Source organism: Propithecus coquereli, unplaced genomic scaffold, assembly GCF_000956105.1.
Source record: "Propithecus coquereli isolate 6110/MARCELLA unplaced genomic scaffold, Pcoq_1.0 Scaffold81, whole genome shotgun sequence".
Taxonomy (NCBI): Eukaryota; Metazoa; Chordata; class Mammalia; order Primates; family Indriidae; genus Propithecus; species Propithecus coquereli.
In genome coordinates this window covers 4963851-4984428 of record NW_012154285.1, presented here as the reverse complement: position 1 = coordinate 4984428, position 20578 = coordinate 4963851, and the positions used below count along the sequence as shown (strand labels likewise).

At 51.5% G+C, this 20578-nt stretch overlaps 1 protein-coding gene across 2 annotated transcripts in view; it reads right to left on the bottom strand.

The window, feature by feature from the left end:
- Positions 1 to 20578, bottom strand: part of KDM2B (lysine (K)-specific demethylase 2B) — a 123605-nt gene that overhangs the window by 5471 nt on the left and 97556 nt on the right. The window contains exons 13-22 of one of the 2 annotated variants that reach the window (XM_012663451.1): positions 15566 to 15790; positions 9251 to 9394; positions 7928 to 8014; positions 7492 to 7752; positions 7191 to 7304; positions 6462 to 6500; positions 5630 to 6309; positions 4843 to 5006; positions 4593 to 4754; positions 3696 to 3914 (exon numbers count right to left, since the gene is read on the bottom strand). In XM_012663451.1, coding sequence (XP_012518905.1) covers positions 3696 to 3914; positions 4593 to 4754; positions 4843 to 5006; positions 5630 to 6309; positions 6462 to 6500; positions 7191 to 7304; positions 7492 to 7752; positions 7928 to 8014; positions 9251 to 9394; positions 15566 to 15790 — 2095 coding nt within the window. The remainder of the gene's footprint in view (positions 1 to 3695; positions 3915 to 4592; positions 4755 to 4842; positions 5007 to 5629; positions 6310 to 6461; positions 6501 to 7190; positions 7305 to 7491; positions 7753 to 7927; positions 8015 to 9250; positions 9395 to 15565; positions 15791 to 20578) is intronic. The other variant, XM_012663452.1, reaches the window with a different exon arrangement.

Genomic DNA, 20578 nt, shown 5'->3' with positions numbered 1-20578 from the left:
TGAGCCCAGGAGTCTGAGGTTGCTGTGAGCTAGGATGATGCCACGGCACTCTAGCCTGGGCAACACAGTGAGACTCTGTCTCAAAAAAAAAAAAACAAAAAACCACAATAAGATCTCAGTTCATGCCCATTAGGATAGCTATTAGGGAAAACAAAATAACAAGTGTTGGTGAGCATGTGGAGGAACTGGAACCCCTGTGCACTGCCGATGGGAGAGTAAAATGGTACCGTTGCTATGGAAAACAATATGGCAATTCCTTCAAAATTAAACATAGAAATACCTTATGATCCGCAATTCTACTTCTGGTTATATACCCAAAAGAATTGAAAGTAGGACTTAAACAAGGTATTTGTTCACAGCAGTATTATTCACAATAGCCAAAAGGTAAAAAGAACTTCAGTGCCCATTGACAGATAAATCGATAAACCAATGTGGTATATACATGCAACAGAGTATTTATTCAGCCTTAAAAAGAAAGGAAATTCTAACATAGGCCCCAACATGCATGAATAAACCTTGAAGATATTAGGCTAAGCGAAATAAGCCAGTCACAAAGACTGTATTCCACTTATATGAGGTTATCTAAAGTATTCAAACTCTCAGAAACTGAAAGTGGAACAGTGGTTGCCAGGCTCCGGCAGGGGGGCAAGGGGAAATTAGTATTGTTAATGGATGGAGAGTTTCTACGTGGAGCGATAAACTAGTTCTGGCCCCCTGTGGTCCCAGCTACTGGGGAGGCTGAGGCAGAAGATTGCTTGAGCCTAGGAGTTCAAGACCAGCCTGGGCAACATAGCAAGACTCTGACTCTATAAAAAATTTAAAAATTAGCCAAGCCTGGTGGTACATGCCTATAGTGCCAGCTACCCAGGAAGCTGAGGCAGGACTACCTGAGCCCTGGAATTGGAGGCTCTAGTGACTTGTGATTGCACCAGTGCGCTCCAATCTGGGCAACAGAGCAAGACTCTGTCTCTTAAAACAAAACAGGAATTTTATATGGTTCAACCTGCATAACATCAAAAATGAAAAACTCACACTATGAATTATAGGATAAAGGGGGGGTGTGAAACTCCCAGAAATGAGAGCAAAAAGACATAGACCTGGAAAATAGAAGGGAATTAGCCGGGTGTGGTGGTGCACGCCTGTAGTCCCCGCTACTCTTGAGGCTGAGGCAGGAGGAGGATTGCTTGAGCCCAGGAGTTCAAGGTTACAGTGAGCTATGATCACCGCCACTGCACTCTAGCCAGGAAAGGGAACAGGGAAAGGATTCACTAACAGATGAACAATCAAATGGTTCTGGACTTCACCTCTGGAAGGCAGAAGACAGTGGAGCAGTACCTCTCACTTTCTGAAGCAACGTGGTTCCCAAACTAGCTTTCTGTACCCAGCTGAAATATCAACTAAATGTAGGGGTATAATAAAAACATTTTCACAGACATACAAGGTCCAGAAGATATCTTCCATCAAATGTAAGAGTAAACCAAGAAACATGAGATCAGAGGAGCGCGCCCACAAGAAGACAGAGACTAAGGGAATTCCAGGATGGCGATGGGAGAAAAGCCCCGGGGGGGTGGTGGTGGCACAGCAGGCAGAGGCGGCCAGTCCAGATGGGAGAAGGAGTCAGGAAGGAGAAAACAAGAGGAGGAGGAGAAGTCCAGGGCAACAAAAAGTGGTCAGGGGACTGATGAGTTTGGGGGGGGAGGGGAGAGTATGCAGTTCTGTTGTATAGTATACTTAGAAACTAAGCAAACAAAAAATTAACTCTAGGAAAACAAAAACTCTTAACAAAAGAGGAAACGTCATAATACACTATATGGCTCAACTGTGACCAATAATTACATGGTCAGAATAAGGTAATAGTGACTTAACCAAAAAGGAGAAAGATGGAGGGAGAAAAAAAGAAAGGGGAAAGGATGCAACAATAGTAAATGCCTGTGTTGCAGGGCAGCAAGCTGATGCATAGGAAACTGCAGCACAGGTTTACTAGTTCAGAATGTGGCGGTAAACACTGGAAGAAAGAGCTGAGAGTTTAAGGTGCTGCCTCAGGTGGTGTGGGGTGGGGCAGGGGGCCACCCTGAGCACCCAATAATACATCTATGATGACTCAGCCTGAATAACAATAGCTGCTAGAACTGCAACTTCACTTGTCATGAGACAAGATCCTCCAAACAAGTTTAGGGATTCTGAAGCATGTCACCTGTCATCTATTTTGTGGCATAGACTTACTGTATCATTAACTCAACTAGTTACACTGATGGGAGGCGGAAAATTTTTTTAAAATCTAGAAAAGATCAGGTATAGAGACGTGCCTGAATATACTTAACAGCTATTAGCAAGAACACAGAGAGCTGTATGCACTGAGACAAAAGGATGACCTCAATCTATCGTGGAAAACAAAACGCAAAAGATGAAATCTTGCTCACACGCGCGCGCGCACACACACACGCATACACGCAGACACAGGACTTCACTGCAGGAGAGGGGTCTATACTGAGATCTCTGCTACGCGTCCATGATAACTAAACTAGAATGTAACAAAAAGAGTTCACATAATATCGAGAGCTTAAAACAAGATGCCTCTTGGGCCGTTCTTGCAAGGGTGGCTCCACTGCCAGTTTCAGCTCAGGTATTGAGCCTTACGCTAGTGTCACTGTGGTGAAGCCTCACTACACTATGGCTCTCTTCTTTTCCTCCATAGGGTGAGACAATCCTAGCACCAAAACTTCACGAAGAGGAGAAACGGCTTCCTAGGGACCTAGGTCCATCCATTCAAACCTCCCCTCCACCTGGTATGTGGCATGGCTGACAGACCGTTTATTAGGCTGAATGTGGGACGCACAGAGAGGCAAACACCTAAAGAGCACGTGAATCTGGATGCGGCAAAACCTCATGACAGCACTGTGTTAAAATGTAAAACGAATGAGATGAGGGTGTCCTTTCGTACTTGGTAATTTCTAGGGGGAAAAACCCCAAAATTTCTTTCTCTGTTCTTCTATTTTTTGGGTCTCATGCAAACCTGACATGCCCAGTCTGGACCATCCTAAGCTTCCCATCCAAAACTGGGTCAGCTAAGAACAGGCAGCGCTGCCTGTGTCAGCCTCACTGGACAGTGGAGCCCCAAGTCCTTCAGAACCAACTCCCGCCACTCAGCGAGCAGGCAAGTGCGGCTTCTGCAGCGTGTGACACAGAACAATAATGGAACTAAACGTAGGGTTTTCTTTTTCTCTCCGACAACAGGCCCCTTGATAGCAGGGTCACAAGGGGCACACATAACAAATGACAGCAGAGACAGAAAACAAGCTTCCGCCTGCTCGTTCATTACGGGGCGCAGCCCTGCTCACGGGGGCCCCTCGCCTCCCGGCCCTCTGCTGTCCCCGTACCGTGGCTATCAGGCACTAGCTCAGTGGCATTCCCTTGGGAAGCTGTTGCTAGCCCGTGTTTTGGGTCAAGAACCACTGTTATGTGCTCCTGCTATTAGCACTATTTTTTGGTAGCAATCATTATAAATCCAATAGTAACTTCTTCATTTAGTGTGTGTTTCCCCTCTAGACTGGGCTGCCTGTCTCACTTGTTGGCATGTCCTAGCACTTAGCATTGTAACCACGTAAGTGTGGGCACACGAACAGTTTCAACAAATGTGAAACTCCTGAACCTTCCCACAGGGTGCCGGGCAGACCTGACGGGGGCTTCCGACTCACCTGACAGGTTGATCTCAGTTAAGGAGTCTCGGGTGGTGGTGCCAACAGCAGTGAGCAGGTTGATGGACTGGTCGGTGACGTGGTTACAGTAACTCAGGTGGAGCTTGGACAGCAGGGGCATGTGGCGGATGATGAGCCGCAGGGAGGCGTCTGTGATGTCCAGGCCCGCCAGGCGCAGCTCTACAATGTTCCGGAGCTTACTCCGATTGTCCATCTGACCTGGTGGGGCAGCAAGGAGAGGGTAACCCGTCGATCTGACATAGGTGATCTGGTCATGCTGAAATGACACTCTAAAAGGCCTACCAGCCAGATGTGACACCCGGATTGCATTTAGCCACAGTGTTCCTCCCCAGTATCAGAACTGCAACATTTAAAAATTAGAAGATTCCACATCAGAGTTTAGATTTCTATATTCTCTTGAAAAAGCATAAAGTCTGGAAACACTGAGCCACATTCTACCCAGCAGTAACAGGCCAACCAGCAGGTCTCTACGGCCTGCTCATTTAACTACCGGTGAGGAGCATGGACCCAGGTAGCCGCTGGGTCCACCCTGGGACCTTGTCCAACGACAGTGACCCCGACTCCAGCAGTCCGAGGCTTGAAGCCAATAAAGGACAAGTTAGCAGAGAAGCAGCCAAATGCATGCAGAGCCCCCAGGAGTAGAGTTTCCATGTGCAAAAGAGCCTCTGCCTCATCCTGGATCCCTTCTGTGCCTGAAGCTGAGCACAGAGCAGCAGGGACTCATCCCTGTGTCTTCCAGGGAGGGGATGAGCCCTTAGAAGGCTGGAGGACAGACGCACCAGCTGGGGTCTGTGGTCAAATCCAGATCCAACAGCGTGGCTCCATCACCCTACCCCACATTACCCCTTTGGGCACAGCTCCAGCCTGGAAACACACCTGGCCTGTTATCCGTGGGTGGGGACAGGAGATCCCGCATCTGGGCATCCTTTAGTCCTTCCACCCACTGGACATCCAGGGTTCGGAGCAAAGGACAACTGGAGCTACAGAGGGCCGAGACCGCAATCCATGAGCAGCCCGACAGCACCAAGTCTCGGAGCCCTGGGGGACAGAGAAAAGGGGATGGTCAGGCTATGGGCCCCCCCAACCACCACCACTGTACACTGCGGGTCCCTGGCCCAGGGCTGACCAGGCAAGCGGTTGATGAGCCAGCTCAGCTGCTTCTTGGAGATGTTGGTCCAGCTGAGGTCGAGGGAGACGGGCTGCCGCCGGATGATGCCGCTCAGCATCAGGGGCGTGATGGACTTGCAGTGGTTCAAGTCAATGCGGGTCCACAACCGCTTATCGCAGCACCTGGGGGATGGGCCCGGCAGGGGGACATCATCAGAGGAGGGGGCTCACTTTGGGAGCCCCTGCACAGCTGTGGTAACTCCCCCAACCTACCAACTTCTGAGGAGGCTTCCTAATTCAGCCCTCTGGACCCCTCTGTTTGGCACTCGCCCTGCCCACACGTGGGCACCTGCTCTCCATCAAGTCTTTACCATGGGCTTTATTATGGCCTCCGTGGGCTGCACCTCCATACAGCCCCGAGAGGCCGGCCTCACGCCTGTGCACGCACGAGGGTCAAAACAGCCAAGGCCAAAAGGCTCATAAATATCAAGCTGGGATTAAAGTCAGTAACAGGCACCGTGCTCTTCACCTAGGCTAACTCCCTGCAGACGAAGACTCATTTGGTCCTTAATTCACCTTCCAGGGAGCTAAATCAGGAAGCGAAACAGGGTCTCCTCCTCTGACAAGACCAGACTGAGGTGGGACCGCAATAGCCACCAGGAACTCTCTACAGAGCACGATTAAGCAGCACTGGGGCTTAGAAGGAAAGAGTATCACGAGTGATTCCAGTGGGGACGTGCCCTGCACAGGCCATCCCAGTGCAGCCTGAGCCTTAACCTAGTGCCTGACACAGGGCTGCCCCTCACCAGCGGTTCCAGGTCCTGCAGACCCGCATGCAGACACACAGGTCTTGGTGGCTGAGGTAGCTGAAGACGGCCATCCACACCTCCCTGTGCATGACGTGGGCTGCCCCATCATCCAGGGGCAGCGAGTCGGGCGGGGGGCTGATGGGGGGTGGCCGGATCACATGGCGCTCCATCTGGATGCACTTGGGCGGGGACACGGAGGGCGGGGGCCGGGAGATGACACGGGGTGGGCTGCGCAGGCCAGGCCCCAGCTGGTGCCGCAGCTCCCGGGGGGTGCCGTTGAGCCCCTTGCTGAAGCGGTGGGGGCGCTCGCAGAGGCCCAGGGGCCGCTTGGGCTCCTCGTTCTCGCTCTCGGGCTCCGACTTGATGGGCTGGTGGTTCTCGTTGGCCAGGCTGCTCTCCGTCTTCTGGATCTCGTGGTTGAGCTCCTTGCTCAGCTCCTTGCTCAGCTCCTTGTTGGGAAGCCGCCGTTTCCGGCGCATCTTCACCTTCTTCTTCTCCTCCGGCCCCTCGGCCCCCTCGGTGCTGGGCCCGGCCGTGGGTGAGCTGGAGCGTGAGTGGTCGCTCTCCCTGGCCTTGGGGGGCGCCTCAGGCAGATCGTCCTCTGGTTCCTGCTTGAAGCGCCGGAGGGGCTTGTTGGCCAGTGCCATCCGGTCCTCCGCGTTCTTCCAGGAGCGCCGCTGAGTGTGCGAGGGAGGAGGGAGAGCAGGTCAGCTGCTAGGGCTCAGGGCTGCGCCCACCCAAGACCTCCCGCCCCTCTACTGTGGGACTGAGGCCCAGGCAGCTCTGGCCACTCTGGCCTGGGGTATAGGGAGGGAGGGGAAGGCAGTACCTTTTTCCTGAAAAGCTTATCTTCTTTGCCAGGTTTTAGCTGTCACAGGAAAGAAAGGATATGGAGCTTGCTCCCGGGGCTTATGGAATTTGGTCCCCTCTCCCCCACCATGAGCCCACAGTCTCTAGGGTAGGGGCTAGAGGGACGCCTTCCCCACAAATGCCACCTCCTTCACGCCTGACTGACAGACAGGTGGGCCCTGCCTGCTGCTTTCAAGAAAGAAGCTGGAAGGAAGTAGCGGACTATGGTCAAATTGTTCCCATCCAACTGACCTCCCACCCCGGACAGACCAGAGAAAAGCAGCCACTCATTCAAATCAGCCCTGGCTCTGGGAGCCGGTTCTGGAGCACAGGCCTGTGGCTATTCCCAGACAAGCTGGAAGGGCTGGAGCTGGGAGAAGAGACTCCAGGCGCCACCCTGTGGCTGATGAGGGCAAGGCCAGTGGGCGGAGCAGGCCCACCAGGATCCTCCGACGTTCCCTGGACTCACAGAGCTTCCCAGCGGCTTCCACCCCAAGATCCCAGCCCGCCAACGCCCTTGTCACAGAGCTTCCCCGGCTCCGTGCCAGAACCACGAACCACAGCTCTGGGCCAAGGCCTGGGAAGCGACGGGAAGAGGCGCCTTGGGAGAGTTAGCAGCAGTTGGAGGACCAGTGGGGCAGGGTGGGGGACAGCCGAGGACTCGGAAGTCCCCAGGGCATGGGTTGGGGTGGGGGCGACGTGGGAGCACCTGCTGCTGGAAGTGAGTGAGACTGGATCTCCACCAAGGGCTGAGGCTGCTGCCCAGAGGGGGCCTCGGCGAGAGGTGAGAGGAGGAACCGGGGGACGTTTGAAGCGTCGAGGCCTAAAGGGGGTGGAAGAGGAGTGACTTGCTGGTTTTCCCCTCCTTTCTTTGGGCCGGGCTCTCAGGACTTAGGTGACCTGCTCCAGGCAGCAAGGTCTGCTATGGCCCATCCCCGCCCCCTGCCCCCGCCCGCCCCCAGGACCAGCCAGGCCACCCGCTCCGCCACCCAGCCCCTCCCGGTCCGTACTCGCTTCCGGCCACTCAGCTCTTGGGGCTTCTCATATTTCCGCTTCCTCCTCAGGTGCACGTCGTCAGACTTTCTGCGCAGGATGCCGTCCGGGGGCACCTTCTTGGGGTGCTCATCCGACCTGCGCCGGGGAGCCTCCTCACACTCACCCCTCCGCTTGGCAGGCTCCTGCCCGTCCTTGATGTCCCGGTTCATCTTCTGCTCCTTGAGCAGGGAGCCGGGCAGATTTGAGGCGTACTTAAAGCCAGGGCCACGCTTTTGCTTGTAGGCCAAAAAGAGAGAAGGAACAAACCAACTGTATATCTTTGGCCGTGCCCTGCCCGCCCCCAGGCCCACAGCACCCCACCTGCCTAACACTCAGGGAGAGGCTGGTCCTGGCAAGGCCCAGGCCCGCCCCACTCCCGGCTGACCCTGGGACTTGGAGCCCAGCACTCACTTTCCCGGTCTTGCCTGCGTGGTTACACTTCGGACACTCCCAGCAGTTTGGAAGCTCGTCGTTGACCACACCCTCTGACTCCTTAATCTGTGAGGGACACACCGGGACTCAGCAAGCAGGGAAGGGCAGAGGGAAGGGGCCTCCCGGGCAGAGGTCTCTGGAGGCGTCTGCCAGAAACATCAACACCCCCCTTCCTGATGTCATGTCCATCCCGTCTCCAGCCTAAAGAATAAAGAGCTGGTGGAGACAGGTGGCTCTGGAGTCGGGCCAGGGTTCAAAGGCTGAACCTCTGGCTCTCAGTGACAGCCTCTGCAGGCCAGTGTCCTTGTCCATAAAACGGAGTCAATGCATCCATCTCACTGGTGGTTTGCAAAACTTCAATGAGATGACCCAGGTAAAGCTATGAGCTCAGAGCCTGGCACACAGAAAGGACCTTCCAGAGTACTCTACTGGGTGCTAGGTGTGAATGAGTCAGTCAGACATGGCTGTACCCACCCACACAGAGCACATGAACTTGGAAAGAGAGAGAAATAACCAAGCAATTGAAACGAGAGGGAAGGGCTGACTTCCAAGCCAAGGCAATGACAGCAGCCTCTCCAGAGTGGTGTGTTTGCGTGCGAGTGTGATGGGGGAGTGAGGGTCAAAACGAACTCCCACGACCACTGCTGAGGGAAAGTGGTCGCCTCACAGCTGAAATATCATTCTGGGCAGGCCCCCCCAGATCTCTGTAAAACACACACAGACATGCAGGCTCTGACACCGGGGCCGATGGGCACAGCACAGGCGGGCACAGCACAGCCGTCACCCAGGAGAAGGTAGTCCTGTCCTGGGCACACCAAGGGAACAGGTTCCCGGCGCAAAGGAACAGGAATGCAACCACCTGTTGTCTCAGGCCCTGCCCTCCCCAGCCTAGGCCCTGTTCTCCCAGAAGCCCAGAGCCAGGACTCCAGCCAGCAGCCCAGCCACCTGGAGTCTCTCCCTCTGGCCCAAGTGCAAACAAGCAGCCCATGTTTTCTGTCTGCTGAGACTCTGGGAACCCTCCATGGTTCTGACATCCTGGGCGTAGGGGTGGCATATGTTCCTTCTCTCAAAGACACTGGGCGTCTGAGCTGCTCCAGACCCTTCCTGTCCTGGGCTCATGACTCAACACACAGGAGCACCCAGACTTAGGTTCCCCAGGAAGTTACCATGCCACTTGGGTCCCACCGCCTCAGCAGCAGTATCCAGGGAGGGAGCCTTACCCCACCCCTCGGCATCAGCACCTCCGGAGGCCCTGGGGTGGGGTGTCAAGCAGCACAGCCAGGGCCCCCAGGGGCTGCTCACCTTAAGGCATCCAGGGTGGATGATTTCATTGCAGATGGAGCACTCCATGAGCATGAGGTTAAACTTGCCTTCTTCCTCTTCCACTGTGTCTTCCTTCCCCGCCTCGCCACACACGAGGCACACAGCGGTGTGGGGCAGCACTGGCTGGAGCCGGGAGAGCACAGACAGGTCAGCCAGGGTGGGAAGGACAGACCGGGGGGCCTGTCAGGAGATGTTGGAAAACTGGCCCAGGCACATTCAGTCACTCATTCATTCAAATACTTACCAGGCTACTACCTCGATGTACCAGATGCTATGCTAAGTGCTGGGAATACAGCAATGAACAAGACAGCTTGAAGTCTCTGCGCCACCCTGAGCTTACAGTTTAGCAGAGGGAGGCAGACGAAATGAAGAACAGAGCGCACTAGATGGAGATGAGGGCCAGGGCCAGGGGAGGGCTGGAAGGGGAGATCAGTTAAACGTGGAGGTCAGGAAAGCCCTCGCATTCGGAAAAGACCTGCAGGAGCTGGGTGTGTGCCCAGCCGAGATCCACGTGGGGCTGAGGCTGCACCTCACCAGTGGGTCAAAGCACAGCCCACAGACTCTGGGGTCCCCAGACCTTTACCGAGAGATCTATGAGGTCAAAACTATCTTCAGAATAGCGTAAGACATTTGCCTTTCGCGTGGTCTTGCTATTCGCACTGGTGAGTGAAACTGCTGGCCCCTCAGCACTTGTCAAGGCAGGGCCCCCAGGTGTACCCGCAGTCAGGGGCTGACTCATGGTCACTTTCATTTAAGAATGTCTTTAATGAAGCAGCAGAAATTATTAACTTTATGAAAACCCAGACCCTTGAGTACATACCCTTTTCACAATGTGTGTGACAAAATAGGAAATACGCACCAAGCACTTCTGCCCACTGAAGGACGATGGTTACAGAAGGAAAGGCACTCGTGACTAAGCTGCGAGCTGAACTAGCCACGTTCTACACAGAGCGTTTTACTCGAAACAATGACTGATAAAAGCCCTGTGGGTACTGGCATATTTTCGTGAAGAAGCATGCCTGTCATTTCTAGAAAAATAACTGATGACATTTGTTGCAAATGACAAAATTCAAGGTTTTTTTCACTATTTTAAAAAATTATTTTAATTGTGTGTGTATGTGCTTAACTCTGAGTCAACAGCAGCTAAAAATTTTGAGTTTCTGAATAAAAATTAGACTTTTGGAAAACTCAACAAGCCACCAGAAACTGGATGGCTTCCCAATACTGAAAGACTTTTCTGACCACATCAGTGGTGGTATTAACAAATGTGATTTTTTGAAAAATAGTGTATAATGTCATGTGCCAATATTTAGAAAATCTGCCTTACTCAGGAAGCCAGTATTTTCCAAATGGCCAAAGCACAATGTTACAACATCATGCGTGAGCAAATGAGCTATTCAAAGGGCAAGACAGACCAATTACTTTTAATGCAACAGTATAAAAAGTTCATTGATACTGTTTCAGATTCCACGTTGCAACTAACCTTTCAGAAACTGCCCCCTGTTGAGTTCTGGCTGAGTATCAGACTATCCAGGGTTTTCTAAGAAGGCTATGAAAATACCCTCCTCTCTTTTCCAACTACTAGTATCTGTGTCCCGCCAATATCCCACATACTCCCTCCCTCCAAAACATCACAACAGATGAAATATCCAGGTCTTTTCTAATGAACCAGACACATAAGAGATTTACAAAAACATAAAACAATGCTGTTCTTACTAATTATTTTTGTTTTAGAAAATGTATTTATTTCTCATTAAAACATTATTTCTATTAACATGTAATGGGTTTCTTGTTATTTTTTAAATGAATTTTAATTTTTAAAAAAATTCCTCAGTTTTAATTTCTAATACACTAAATATTAATAAATAGTCCACATAAATAAAAACTCCTTGGGGTCCTCACAATTTGTAAGAGCAGAAAGGAGTCCCGAGACCACAAAGTTTGAGAACTGACATACTTGACTGTAACGCCTCCAAGGACAGGGTCAGGTCAGCCTTATTCTCCCTGCGCACGTCCCACCCTCCCAGCACTGATGGAGTCAGTACCAGTATATAGAGAAAGCACAGTCAATTTTTATTAAACTTTACAGGAGCTTCAAGTGAGCTGGGAGATACATTTCACTGATAAGTGTAAAAGACTTCATCAAATGGCACAAACATTTGAATTCAAATAAATAGAGCACCGAAGGTGAAAGAATCTCATTCAGGACATATTTGAAACTCGGACTTAGCGGGGGAGGGGGGGCAAGGGCAATATACGTAATAACCTAAACATCTGTACTCCCATAATATGCTGAAATAAAAAAAATATATATATATATGAGCAAAACCTAAAAAAAAAAAAAAAAAAAAAGAATCTCATTCATTCAACAAACACCTAATGAACATCTGCTATGGCCTGAAAGCGGGTCCTGAGGGGTGCAGGAGTGAGGAAGACAGTTGTCCCCCTTGAGCTATTTGGGAAGACAAAATATTTGGGAGGACAAAGACCTAACTTGCTGCAATCTAAGGAAAACATTAAAAAGTCGTCTTCAAGTGTTACCAGAAGCAGCAGAGGCTGATTTCTGAAGCACTCGGAGGCCAGGGCAGAGAGGAGAGAAGTGGGAAAGGGAGAGGGGCCTCAAGGTGAACGAGGACAGAGGAGCCTGCACAGGCCCGGCCCAATGGGGCAGCCCCGGGCAAGACTGCGGCTGGGGGTGCCCAGTTGGGGGGCATAGCCCATGGTGCTAAGAAGAGCATCTGTGGAGGGTGGGGCACAAGGCGGGGTCCGACAGGAGGCGGGATGGGAGACAGCACCAGAAGTGAACCTACTGACCCAGGAGCAGAGCCAGAGCCACTGTGGGGAGGGCCAGAGCCAGGGAGCAAAGGGAAGCGTTGGGCTGCTTATGGCAAAAGGGAGACTCTGACACACCAAGAGAGAAGGGCCTGGAAGGGAAGAGGTGGGCCTGCATGTGTCGCAGGTGGGTACATCATGGAGCAAGCGCCCAGCAAAGGAGGAAGGCTGGAAGAAGAGTAGGAAGGACCCCGAGGGTCTGGCCGGGCCTGCATTTGCTATCAGCTCAAGCAGCCACGTCAGGCTGGAGAGAGAAGATGCATACAAGTGAGGTTTCCTTCAACCAACACGCACAGTGCCAGGCACCAGAGCTGCAACGACAAAGTGGCATCTGAGACAGGAGTCCCATAACTGGGCCCAGGACGCTGCAGGTGGAAGAGAAAATAATGCCAAAGAGGGAAACACAGTTGTGGGTTCATTGCTGACACACGAAGTTTTAGGTGACACTGTTCTTAAAACCCAAAGTCCCTACAGACGTGTGCTCTTAAATCCTGACATCACCCAATGGGTCACATGGACCCTCTCTGAAAAACACACAAACATGCGTGCACAGAGACAAATGTCTTTACTTAATTTCAGGAGGGCTCACAAATTCCCTGAAATCCATTCAAATGTCCTAGGGTTCAGGTAACAATTAAAAACACAAGCAGTGAAATTTAAAAACCCCTGCAGCAATCAACAGAATGAAAAGGCAGCCTACAGGATGGGAGAAAATCCTTGCAAACCATCTCTCTGATAAGGGTTTTTTTTTTTTTTTGAGACAGAGTCTCACTCTTTTTGCCTGGGCTAGAGTGAGTGCCGTGGCGTCAGCCTAGCTCACAGCAACCTCAAACTCCTGGGCTCAAGCGATCCTCCTGCCTCAGCCTCCCGAGTAGCTGGGACTACAGGCATGCGCCACCATGCCCGGCTAATTTTTTCTATATGTTTTTAGTTGTCCAATTAATTTCTTTCTATTTTTAGTAGAGACTTTAGTAGGGTCTCGCTCTTGCTCAGGCTGGTTTCGAACTCCTGAGCTCAAACAATCTGCCCGCCTCGGCCTCCCAGAGAGCTAGGATTACAGGCGTGAGCCACCGCGCCCGGCCCTGATAAGGGGTTTATATCCAGAATGTACTGAAGAACTCTACAACTCAACAAGTAAAAAAAAGGGCCCAAAAATCCAATTAAAAAATGGATTTCTCCCAAGAAGATACACACATGGCCAACAAGCACATGAAAAGATACTCAACATCACTAATCATCAAAGAAATGTAAATCAAAACCACAATGAGGTATCACCTCACACACATTAGGATGGCTACTATCAAAGACAAACAAGTACACAAAACAAAACCCTGAGAACAAGTGCTGGTGAGGATGTGGACAAAGAGGAACCCTCGTGCTCTGCTAGTGGGAATGTAGAATGGCGCAGCCGCTATGGAAAACAGTATGTGGGTTCCTCAAAAAATTAAAAATAGAGTGACCATATGACCCAGCAACCCCACTTCTGGGTATACAGTTGACTCTTGAACAACACGGGTTTCAACTGTGTGAGTCCCACTTAAATTCAGATTTTTTCCAATAAAATTTACCCCAAGTGCACCTGCCTCTCCTTCCACCCCCTCCACCCTCTCCACCTCTGCCACCCCTGAGACAGCGAGACCAATCCCTCCTCTCCCTCCTCTCCCTTGGCCTGCTCAACGTGACGACAAGGATGAAGACCTTTATAATGATCCACTTCCACTTAATAAATAGTAAATATATTTTTTCTTCCTTACAATTTCTTAATATCATTTTTGTTTCTCTAGCTTACCTTATTGTAACAACACAGCAAATATAATACATACACAAAGTATGTGTCAGGTGACTGTTTATGTTACCAGTAAGGCTTCTGGTCAACAGTAGGCTAATAGTAAAGTTTTCAGGGAGTTAAAAGTTATACATGGATTTCTGACTGTGTGGAGGGTTGGCACCCCTAAACTCCATTTTGTTTGAAGGTCAACTATATATCCAAAATAATAAAAAACAGGATCTCAAAGAGGTATTTCCATACCCATGTTTACTGTAGCACTATTCACAATAGACAAGAGGTGGAAGCAACCTAAACGTCCTTCAACAGATGAATGGATAAAGAAAACGGAGTGTATACATACAACAGAATTTTTTTTTTACATTTGAGTCAGTTTTGATTCAATAAACTGGAGTATTATTCAGCCTTAAAGAAGAAGGAAATTGTCACATGCCACAACATGGATAAAGCCTGAGGACATTATGCTAAGGGAAATAAGCTAGTCACAAAAACACCAGCATTGCATGACTCCACCTCTATGTTACCCAGAATAATCAAACTCTTGGAAACTGAAAGTGGAATGGTGGGTGCCAGGGGCTAGGGGAGGGGAAAGGAGAGTAGTTGTCCCATGGGTTTAGACTAGTTTCAGTTTTGCAAAATGAAAAGGTTCTGGAGACCAGCTACACAATGATGCGCCTATGGTTAATACTACTGTACTGCACACTTAATGATTAAGATGGCAAATTTTATGTTATGCATTTTCTGACCACAATTAAAAATACAAAACATAAGCGGTGTGTGTGCGGAGAGACAAGAGTAAGGTGCATCTGGGCTTGGAGGGGCAGCAACGGGGGAGGGGGGCTCATCCTGTGCCAGGCTGGGCCTGTGGACACACTCACAGGGCCCAGGAATCCTGTCCCTCCCGCCAAGCCTGCTTTTCCATGGGGAATGACAGCTCCTGCAGGGAGGGCCACTGGGCCCCTGGGGAGCAGCACCCAGGAAGGCAGAGCATGTGGGTGGTATGGGGGGATTCAAGGGCAAAGCCAGGACCATGCCAAGTTGCCAAAGTCCACATCTGCCACCCTATGCTGGCTGGGGCAAGGCCAATAGCCCTGGGCCACCACCGAAGACCAGGTACACACAGACAAGGCGAGTAGGTCTGGAGGCGCTGTCTGGGCTCTCCAGGGGCCCAGCTCCTCCGCTCCATAAATCACTAGTTTTTGTCTGGGGGGCAGCTCCCTCAGGAGGGGCACTGACCTTCCACCCAGACCTCTGACTCTGAAGGCAGGACAGGAAGGAAGGAAGGGCCTACAATCATCATGAACTGGACCATAAATGTTGGCAGTGGGGTCATAGACAGGACAGGCTGCCCTGACATCTTTAATGGCAGAGACTTCAAAGTACTTGGTTCATCTTGGGAAGGAAGGAGTTTTAAGACCAGCAGACTGAAGCAGCAGGCGCCTGAGCACATGGCAGGACAGCCCCAAGTCCAGCAACAGGGGATGTGAAAACAGCACTGGCTCGAGCCCCCTTCCTTTCCACAGGGAGACCTCCCGGCATTTCTGCAGCTCCAACTTCTCTTTATGCAGAGGGGCTGGACAGACCAAAAAGCAAACAGACAAACAGCCCTCATGCAGAGGGAGGAGAGGCCGCCCGGGGCACTGGGGGAGAGCTCAGCCTCCACAGCCCGCACTCACCGCGATGCACTGCCGCATGATGCAGCTTTGCTTCATCCTCCCGGGGCCCCCGAATTTCTTCATGTCCTTGCAGAAGTGGCACTCTCCGCACTCGGTCCGCAGGCAGGCCTCGCACTTGCGGCATCGCGTCCGGCGCCGGCGAGCTCCTGCCGTTGTCCGGTTGGCGGCCAACTTCACCGCGGAGGTCGGGCCCAGCTTCCCCTTGGGCCGACCCACAGCCCGGTTCTGCAGGAGAACAGACAGGACCGGTCAGACGGGAGGCTGCAGGCGCTGCCAGACCCCGGGAAGGGCATTACAGCTGAACTGTGTCCCCCAGAAAGACAGGGTGAAGTCCTGAACCCTAGCGCCTCAGAATGTGACCTTATTTGGAGACGGGCTTTATGGAGGTAATTAGGTTAAATGAGGTCATTCAGGTGAGCCCTAATCCAGTAGGGCTGATGTCCTTATGAAAAGGGAAAATTTGGACAGAGAGACACACACAGAGGGAATGCACGTGCAGACACAGGGAGAAGACGGCCATGTGACTGGAGCCCTGTCTAAGCCGGTGAGTGCCGAGGATTGCTGGCAGCCACCAGAAGCTGGAGGAGGCAAAGAAGGACCCTCCCCTAGAGCCTGCAGAGTGAGCATGGCCCTGCCAACCCACAACTTGATGTCAGACTTCTGGCCTCCAGATTTGAGAGAGAATAAATATCTGTTATTTTAAGCCACCGGTTATGGCAGCTCTAGGAACCTGCTACAGGGGTCACCCTGCTTCTGACGGCAGCATGCCTAGGCTCAAGACCCCTCCGGGGCCCCACGCACTGGACAGGTCCCTGCCCACCTTTCCAGCCTCTTCCTGCTCTTGGCCAGGCTGTACTTCCCAAGAAAGGCCACATGGGGCCACACAGTTGGCCTCTGTTCCTTTTGCCAGGAACACTGCCCCCTTCCCATTCCACTGGGCTAACTCCCACTCACCCTGCAGGACCCGTTCACACACCACTTTCCTCCTGGAAGCCCTCCCTGCCCACCTGCACTGGGTTCAGGGCCCCCACTGTGGGCCCCGCTGCGGCTCTCATAGCCATGATCGCTGTGCTTGCACTGTCTTCCCTTTGAGACGAGGGCACCACTGTGTTTCCACTACAAGACGGCCAGGCACACAGAACGTGCTCAACAAACCAAACCCACCCTCGGGAGAATGGGACAGTAGCCTTCAGGTCCTCCGACTCTCAGACCTTCCCTAAACGGGCTCCAAATGCTTCTTTCCCTGTGACTCAACGGGGAACAGAGACGGGTCAGCAAATAGGGAGCAGAGCTGAACGCCAAGCCACAGCTCCCACCCTCTGGTGCTAATGTCCTGGTCACCAGCCCCAGAGCCTCCTGCTGGCCTGGGATCCACAGTGGAGCCACTAAACTAGCTGCTGAGGACACCATCCACGGCGGTCCCCTGTCCGCCAAGGATCTGCAGTGGGAAGGACCAGCATGGGGGAGTTTGTCTTGTCTGAAAGCACCTTTGTGAGGAGCATGAGTTTGCTGAGAAATGGTAAGTGTAAGTCCCTTTGTCAGGGAGACATGTTGCTGTCCCTGAAACCACCTGACCCAACTGGCATCTAACGCTTAAAGCCCCCTGTACCTCACTGAACGACCTTCAGTCCAGTCTGATCCTTTCTTGTTTTTTTTTTTTTTTTTTTTTTTTTTTGAGACAGAGTCTCACTGTGTTGCCTGGACTAGAGTGCCGTGGCGTCATCATACCTCACTGCACCCTCAAACTCCTGGGCTCAAGCGATCCTCCCGCCTTGGCCTCCCAGAGTGTTAGGATTACAGGCGTGAGCCACCGCGCCTGGCCCCATCCTTTTAATTTTAGTTTGTCGTCTTGAATCCCCAAACAAAACCCCATCCTTTTGTTAATCTGCAGGCCCAGAAGAGCCGTTACTCTGCACACCCCACAACAGTGAAGAGGGTCCTCCTTCCATGGACCCCCTCCCACAGCACACACAACTCCCCGGACACCAGGGCTGCCTAGAAACGCCCAACTGCACGGAAAGAAAAACACTCCGCCTTCCTCCACGAATGCAGCCTCGCCAGTGCAGCAGTCCCTGCAGGCAGCCGCCAACCTCACACACCACCCGCTCAGTGCTGACACCTAAGTGTCCTTCCCTCAGATTCACTCTCCCGACAGCCAGCAGCAGTGAAGGAAGCTGCGAGGCCCCCGCCAGCCCACCCAAGTGCCCACCTCAGGAAGCACCATGCCGGGTCTCTACTCCGCTCAGCCTGCCCCAGAGAGTAAAGGGAGGACCCCTCCCCCCCAGCTGGGGGTACTGTCACACTCATCCTTCCCTCTATTGCAGCAGGGACTGTCACAAGCGAGGGACAAGGGAGGGCAGGCCCCCGGCTGAAGGGCTGGCTACCAACCAGAGCTTGGGAAAGGGGCCACCCGACATGAATTGCTCTCCCATCAACCAGCGAAGGGTTCCGCAGCCTCTGCCCACCAGTCCTCACGGTGGGTCTGGGCGTGCCCCCTCGCACTCAAACAGCCTACCAAGACAACACCCTTGGCAGGCAAATTCGGCTACAACCCCACACGCCAGTCCAGGTCAGGTCTGGCTATTCCAGTGAGAAGTAAAACAAGATCAGTTTTCATTGCTTTTTGGATTTGAAAATGGTACATGAGGGACCATGTGCCTGAAAGCTGAGCAGCTAACCAAGAGCAACAAAGAACACCAAGAGGAACTGACGAAAACAGGGACCCTGGCAGTGGTGACGGTAGGTATTTTCTGAGCACCCACTATATGCAGGCACTATGGCCATCATTTTACATAGGATGTTACCTAATTTTTCCAGCAATCACCATGTGAGAAATGCCTTCATGTCCCCATTTTTCAGATGAGGAAGCCAAAGTCAGAGGTAGAGTGACTTATAGTCATGGAGCCGTGCTCTGAACACTATAAACCACAGCGATGTGTGTGCAAAGTGGGGCAAGAGGCTCACAGATCCACCGGGATGGCCAGATGCCCCCAGAAGGGGTTCACAGGTATGCCCTTAGTATGAAGGGCATACTAAGTATGAAGGCCACGATGCCCTTAGTATGAAGAATGCCAACAAGAGGTGCAGAGAAGTGGAAACCCACACAGGTTTTCTCCCTCTCTTCCCAGCCCACAGCACTTTCTGATTCTACCCCTCCAAAGGGCAGGTGCCCTGTTACCAACTCACTCCTCGAATACCTGAAACTCGGGCAGTGACGTGAGCAGCTTCTGAGGCCTCGAGGCAAGTGCAGAGTGGCCAGTGCATGGGCCGCCTCTAAAACCAGAAGCAAAGAGCTCCAACTGTGACCGTTGAGCAGGAGGTTCTACAGACCAACTTCTCTGGTGAAAAACTGAAAAAATTCCAAGAGTCCAAAGGAACGTCAGGTATTAATGACCACGGAGCACCTCTGGCCTTGCTGGCCCTGAGGACAGTGTTAGGCCAACCCAGCCAGAGTCACGAGGCTTGTACGTTACCATGCAACAAGCCCACCTGGCCTGCGATTCCCAAAGCATGTTCCCATCCAAAAGTAGCATTTTCCAGTCCATGGAAAACAGATGCCTGGACCTTGATGGCAGCTGAAACATCCTGGAAAATGACAGACCAAGTGACAGAGGACATCTCAAAAGGAGAGGTGTAAGAAGCTGCTGTTTCTGAAGACCTTGCTCTTGCCCTCTCTACCGGTTGTCAAATCAAGCTAGAGAGGCTTTTGCTGCTTGCAGCTTCGCAGCCTCTGTAGAAGTGGTCACCAGCCAGCTCGTCAAGACTAAGCTGGGCGACGGTGAAACCCAGGATCCCCATAAAGCCGACTGAAAATGGCAACAGTAAGACAGACATCTGAGGGTCTCTATGAGAACACCCAACTGGGACTCTGAAGAACTAACCAGGAAACCAGGCGATGGCAGAGTAAGAGAAAACGGTGACACTAAAGGGGACAAAAGGAATAAAAAGGAAAGTGAGTCAGCCAAAGCCCTCTCCTTTTGGCATGAAGCTTCTGTCCTAATATCATTTGGGTGCTACCCAGAGTTTCAAACACCAAAGTCTAACTTCCACTCCGTCCAACCCCTGCCCAGACAAAGGGAATGAGGGCATCCACAGACATTCGCTTACAAACTAGCACCCCCAAATCCAAGGCCACCTATTGACTTTATCAACCCAGGATCTATATCCTCAGCTCATTAGCAAAGGTAAGAAAAATCTGGAACATGCACACACACCAATCTTAGTATTCCAACACCTTTACTCCATCAGCAGCTCAAAAGCATCTCCCTTAAAGGGAATACTATCAAGGTAGTTCTTTCGTTCATTCATTCATTCCACCAGTATTTACTGAGTTCCTCTGGTCTACAAAATACTATCTTCCAGAAAATTAATGGGAAGAACCTTCTCAATCTCTCACCTCTAAAATACAGGGATTAAAATGACTTTGATTAACCTAGATTAAAGGCAAGACATTCTGTATTCACAGATTGGAAGACTTAATATTGTTAAGATGGTTACACTCCCCAAAGTGATCTACAGATTCAAAACCCTGATCAAAAGACCAACTGGCATTTTTTCAGAAATTAACGTGCTGATCCTAAAATTCACATAGAAATGCAAGGGACTCAGAATTGCCAAAATGATCTTAAAAATGAAAAAAGTAGAGGACTCACGCTTCCTGATTTCAGCACTCACTACAAAGCTACAGTAAACAAGACGGTGTGGTAGTTAGTGGCAAGGACAAACAGATCAGTGGACTAGAATTGAGAGTCCAGAAATAAACTTGCATTTCTGACCAAAGGATTTTCAAAAAGGGTGTCAAGACAATTCGGGGGGAAAGAATGGCCTTTTTAACATACAGTGCTGGGAAAAAAGGCTATCCACATGCAAAAGAATGACGGTAGACCCCTACTCACATGATATACAAAAATTAACTCTCAGGCCTGCAATACCAGCAGTTTGAGAGGCCCAGAAGGAAGACTGCTTGAGGCCAGGAGCTCGAGACCAGCCTGGGCAACATGGCAAGACCCCTCT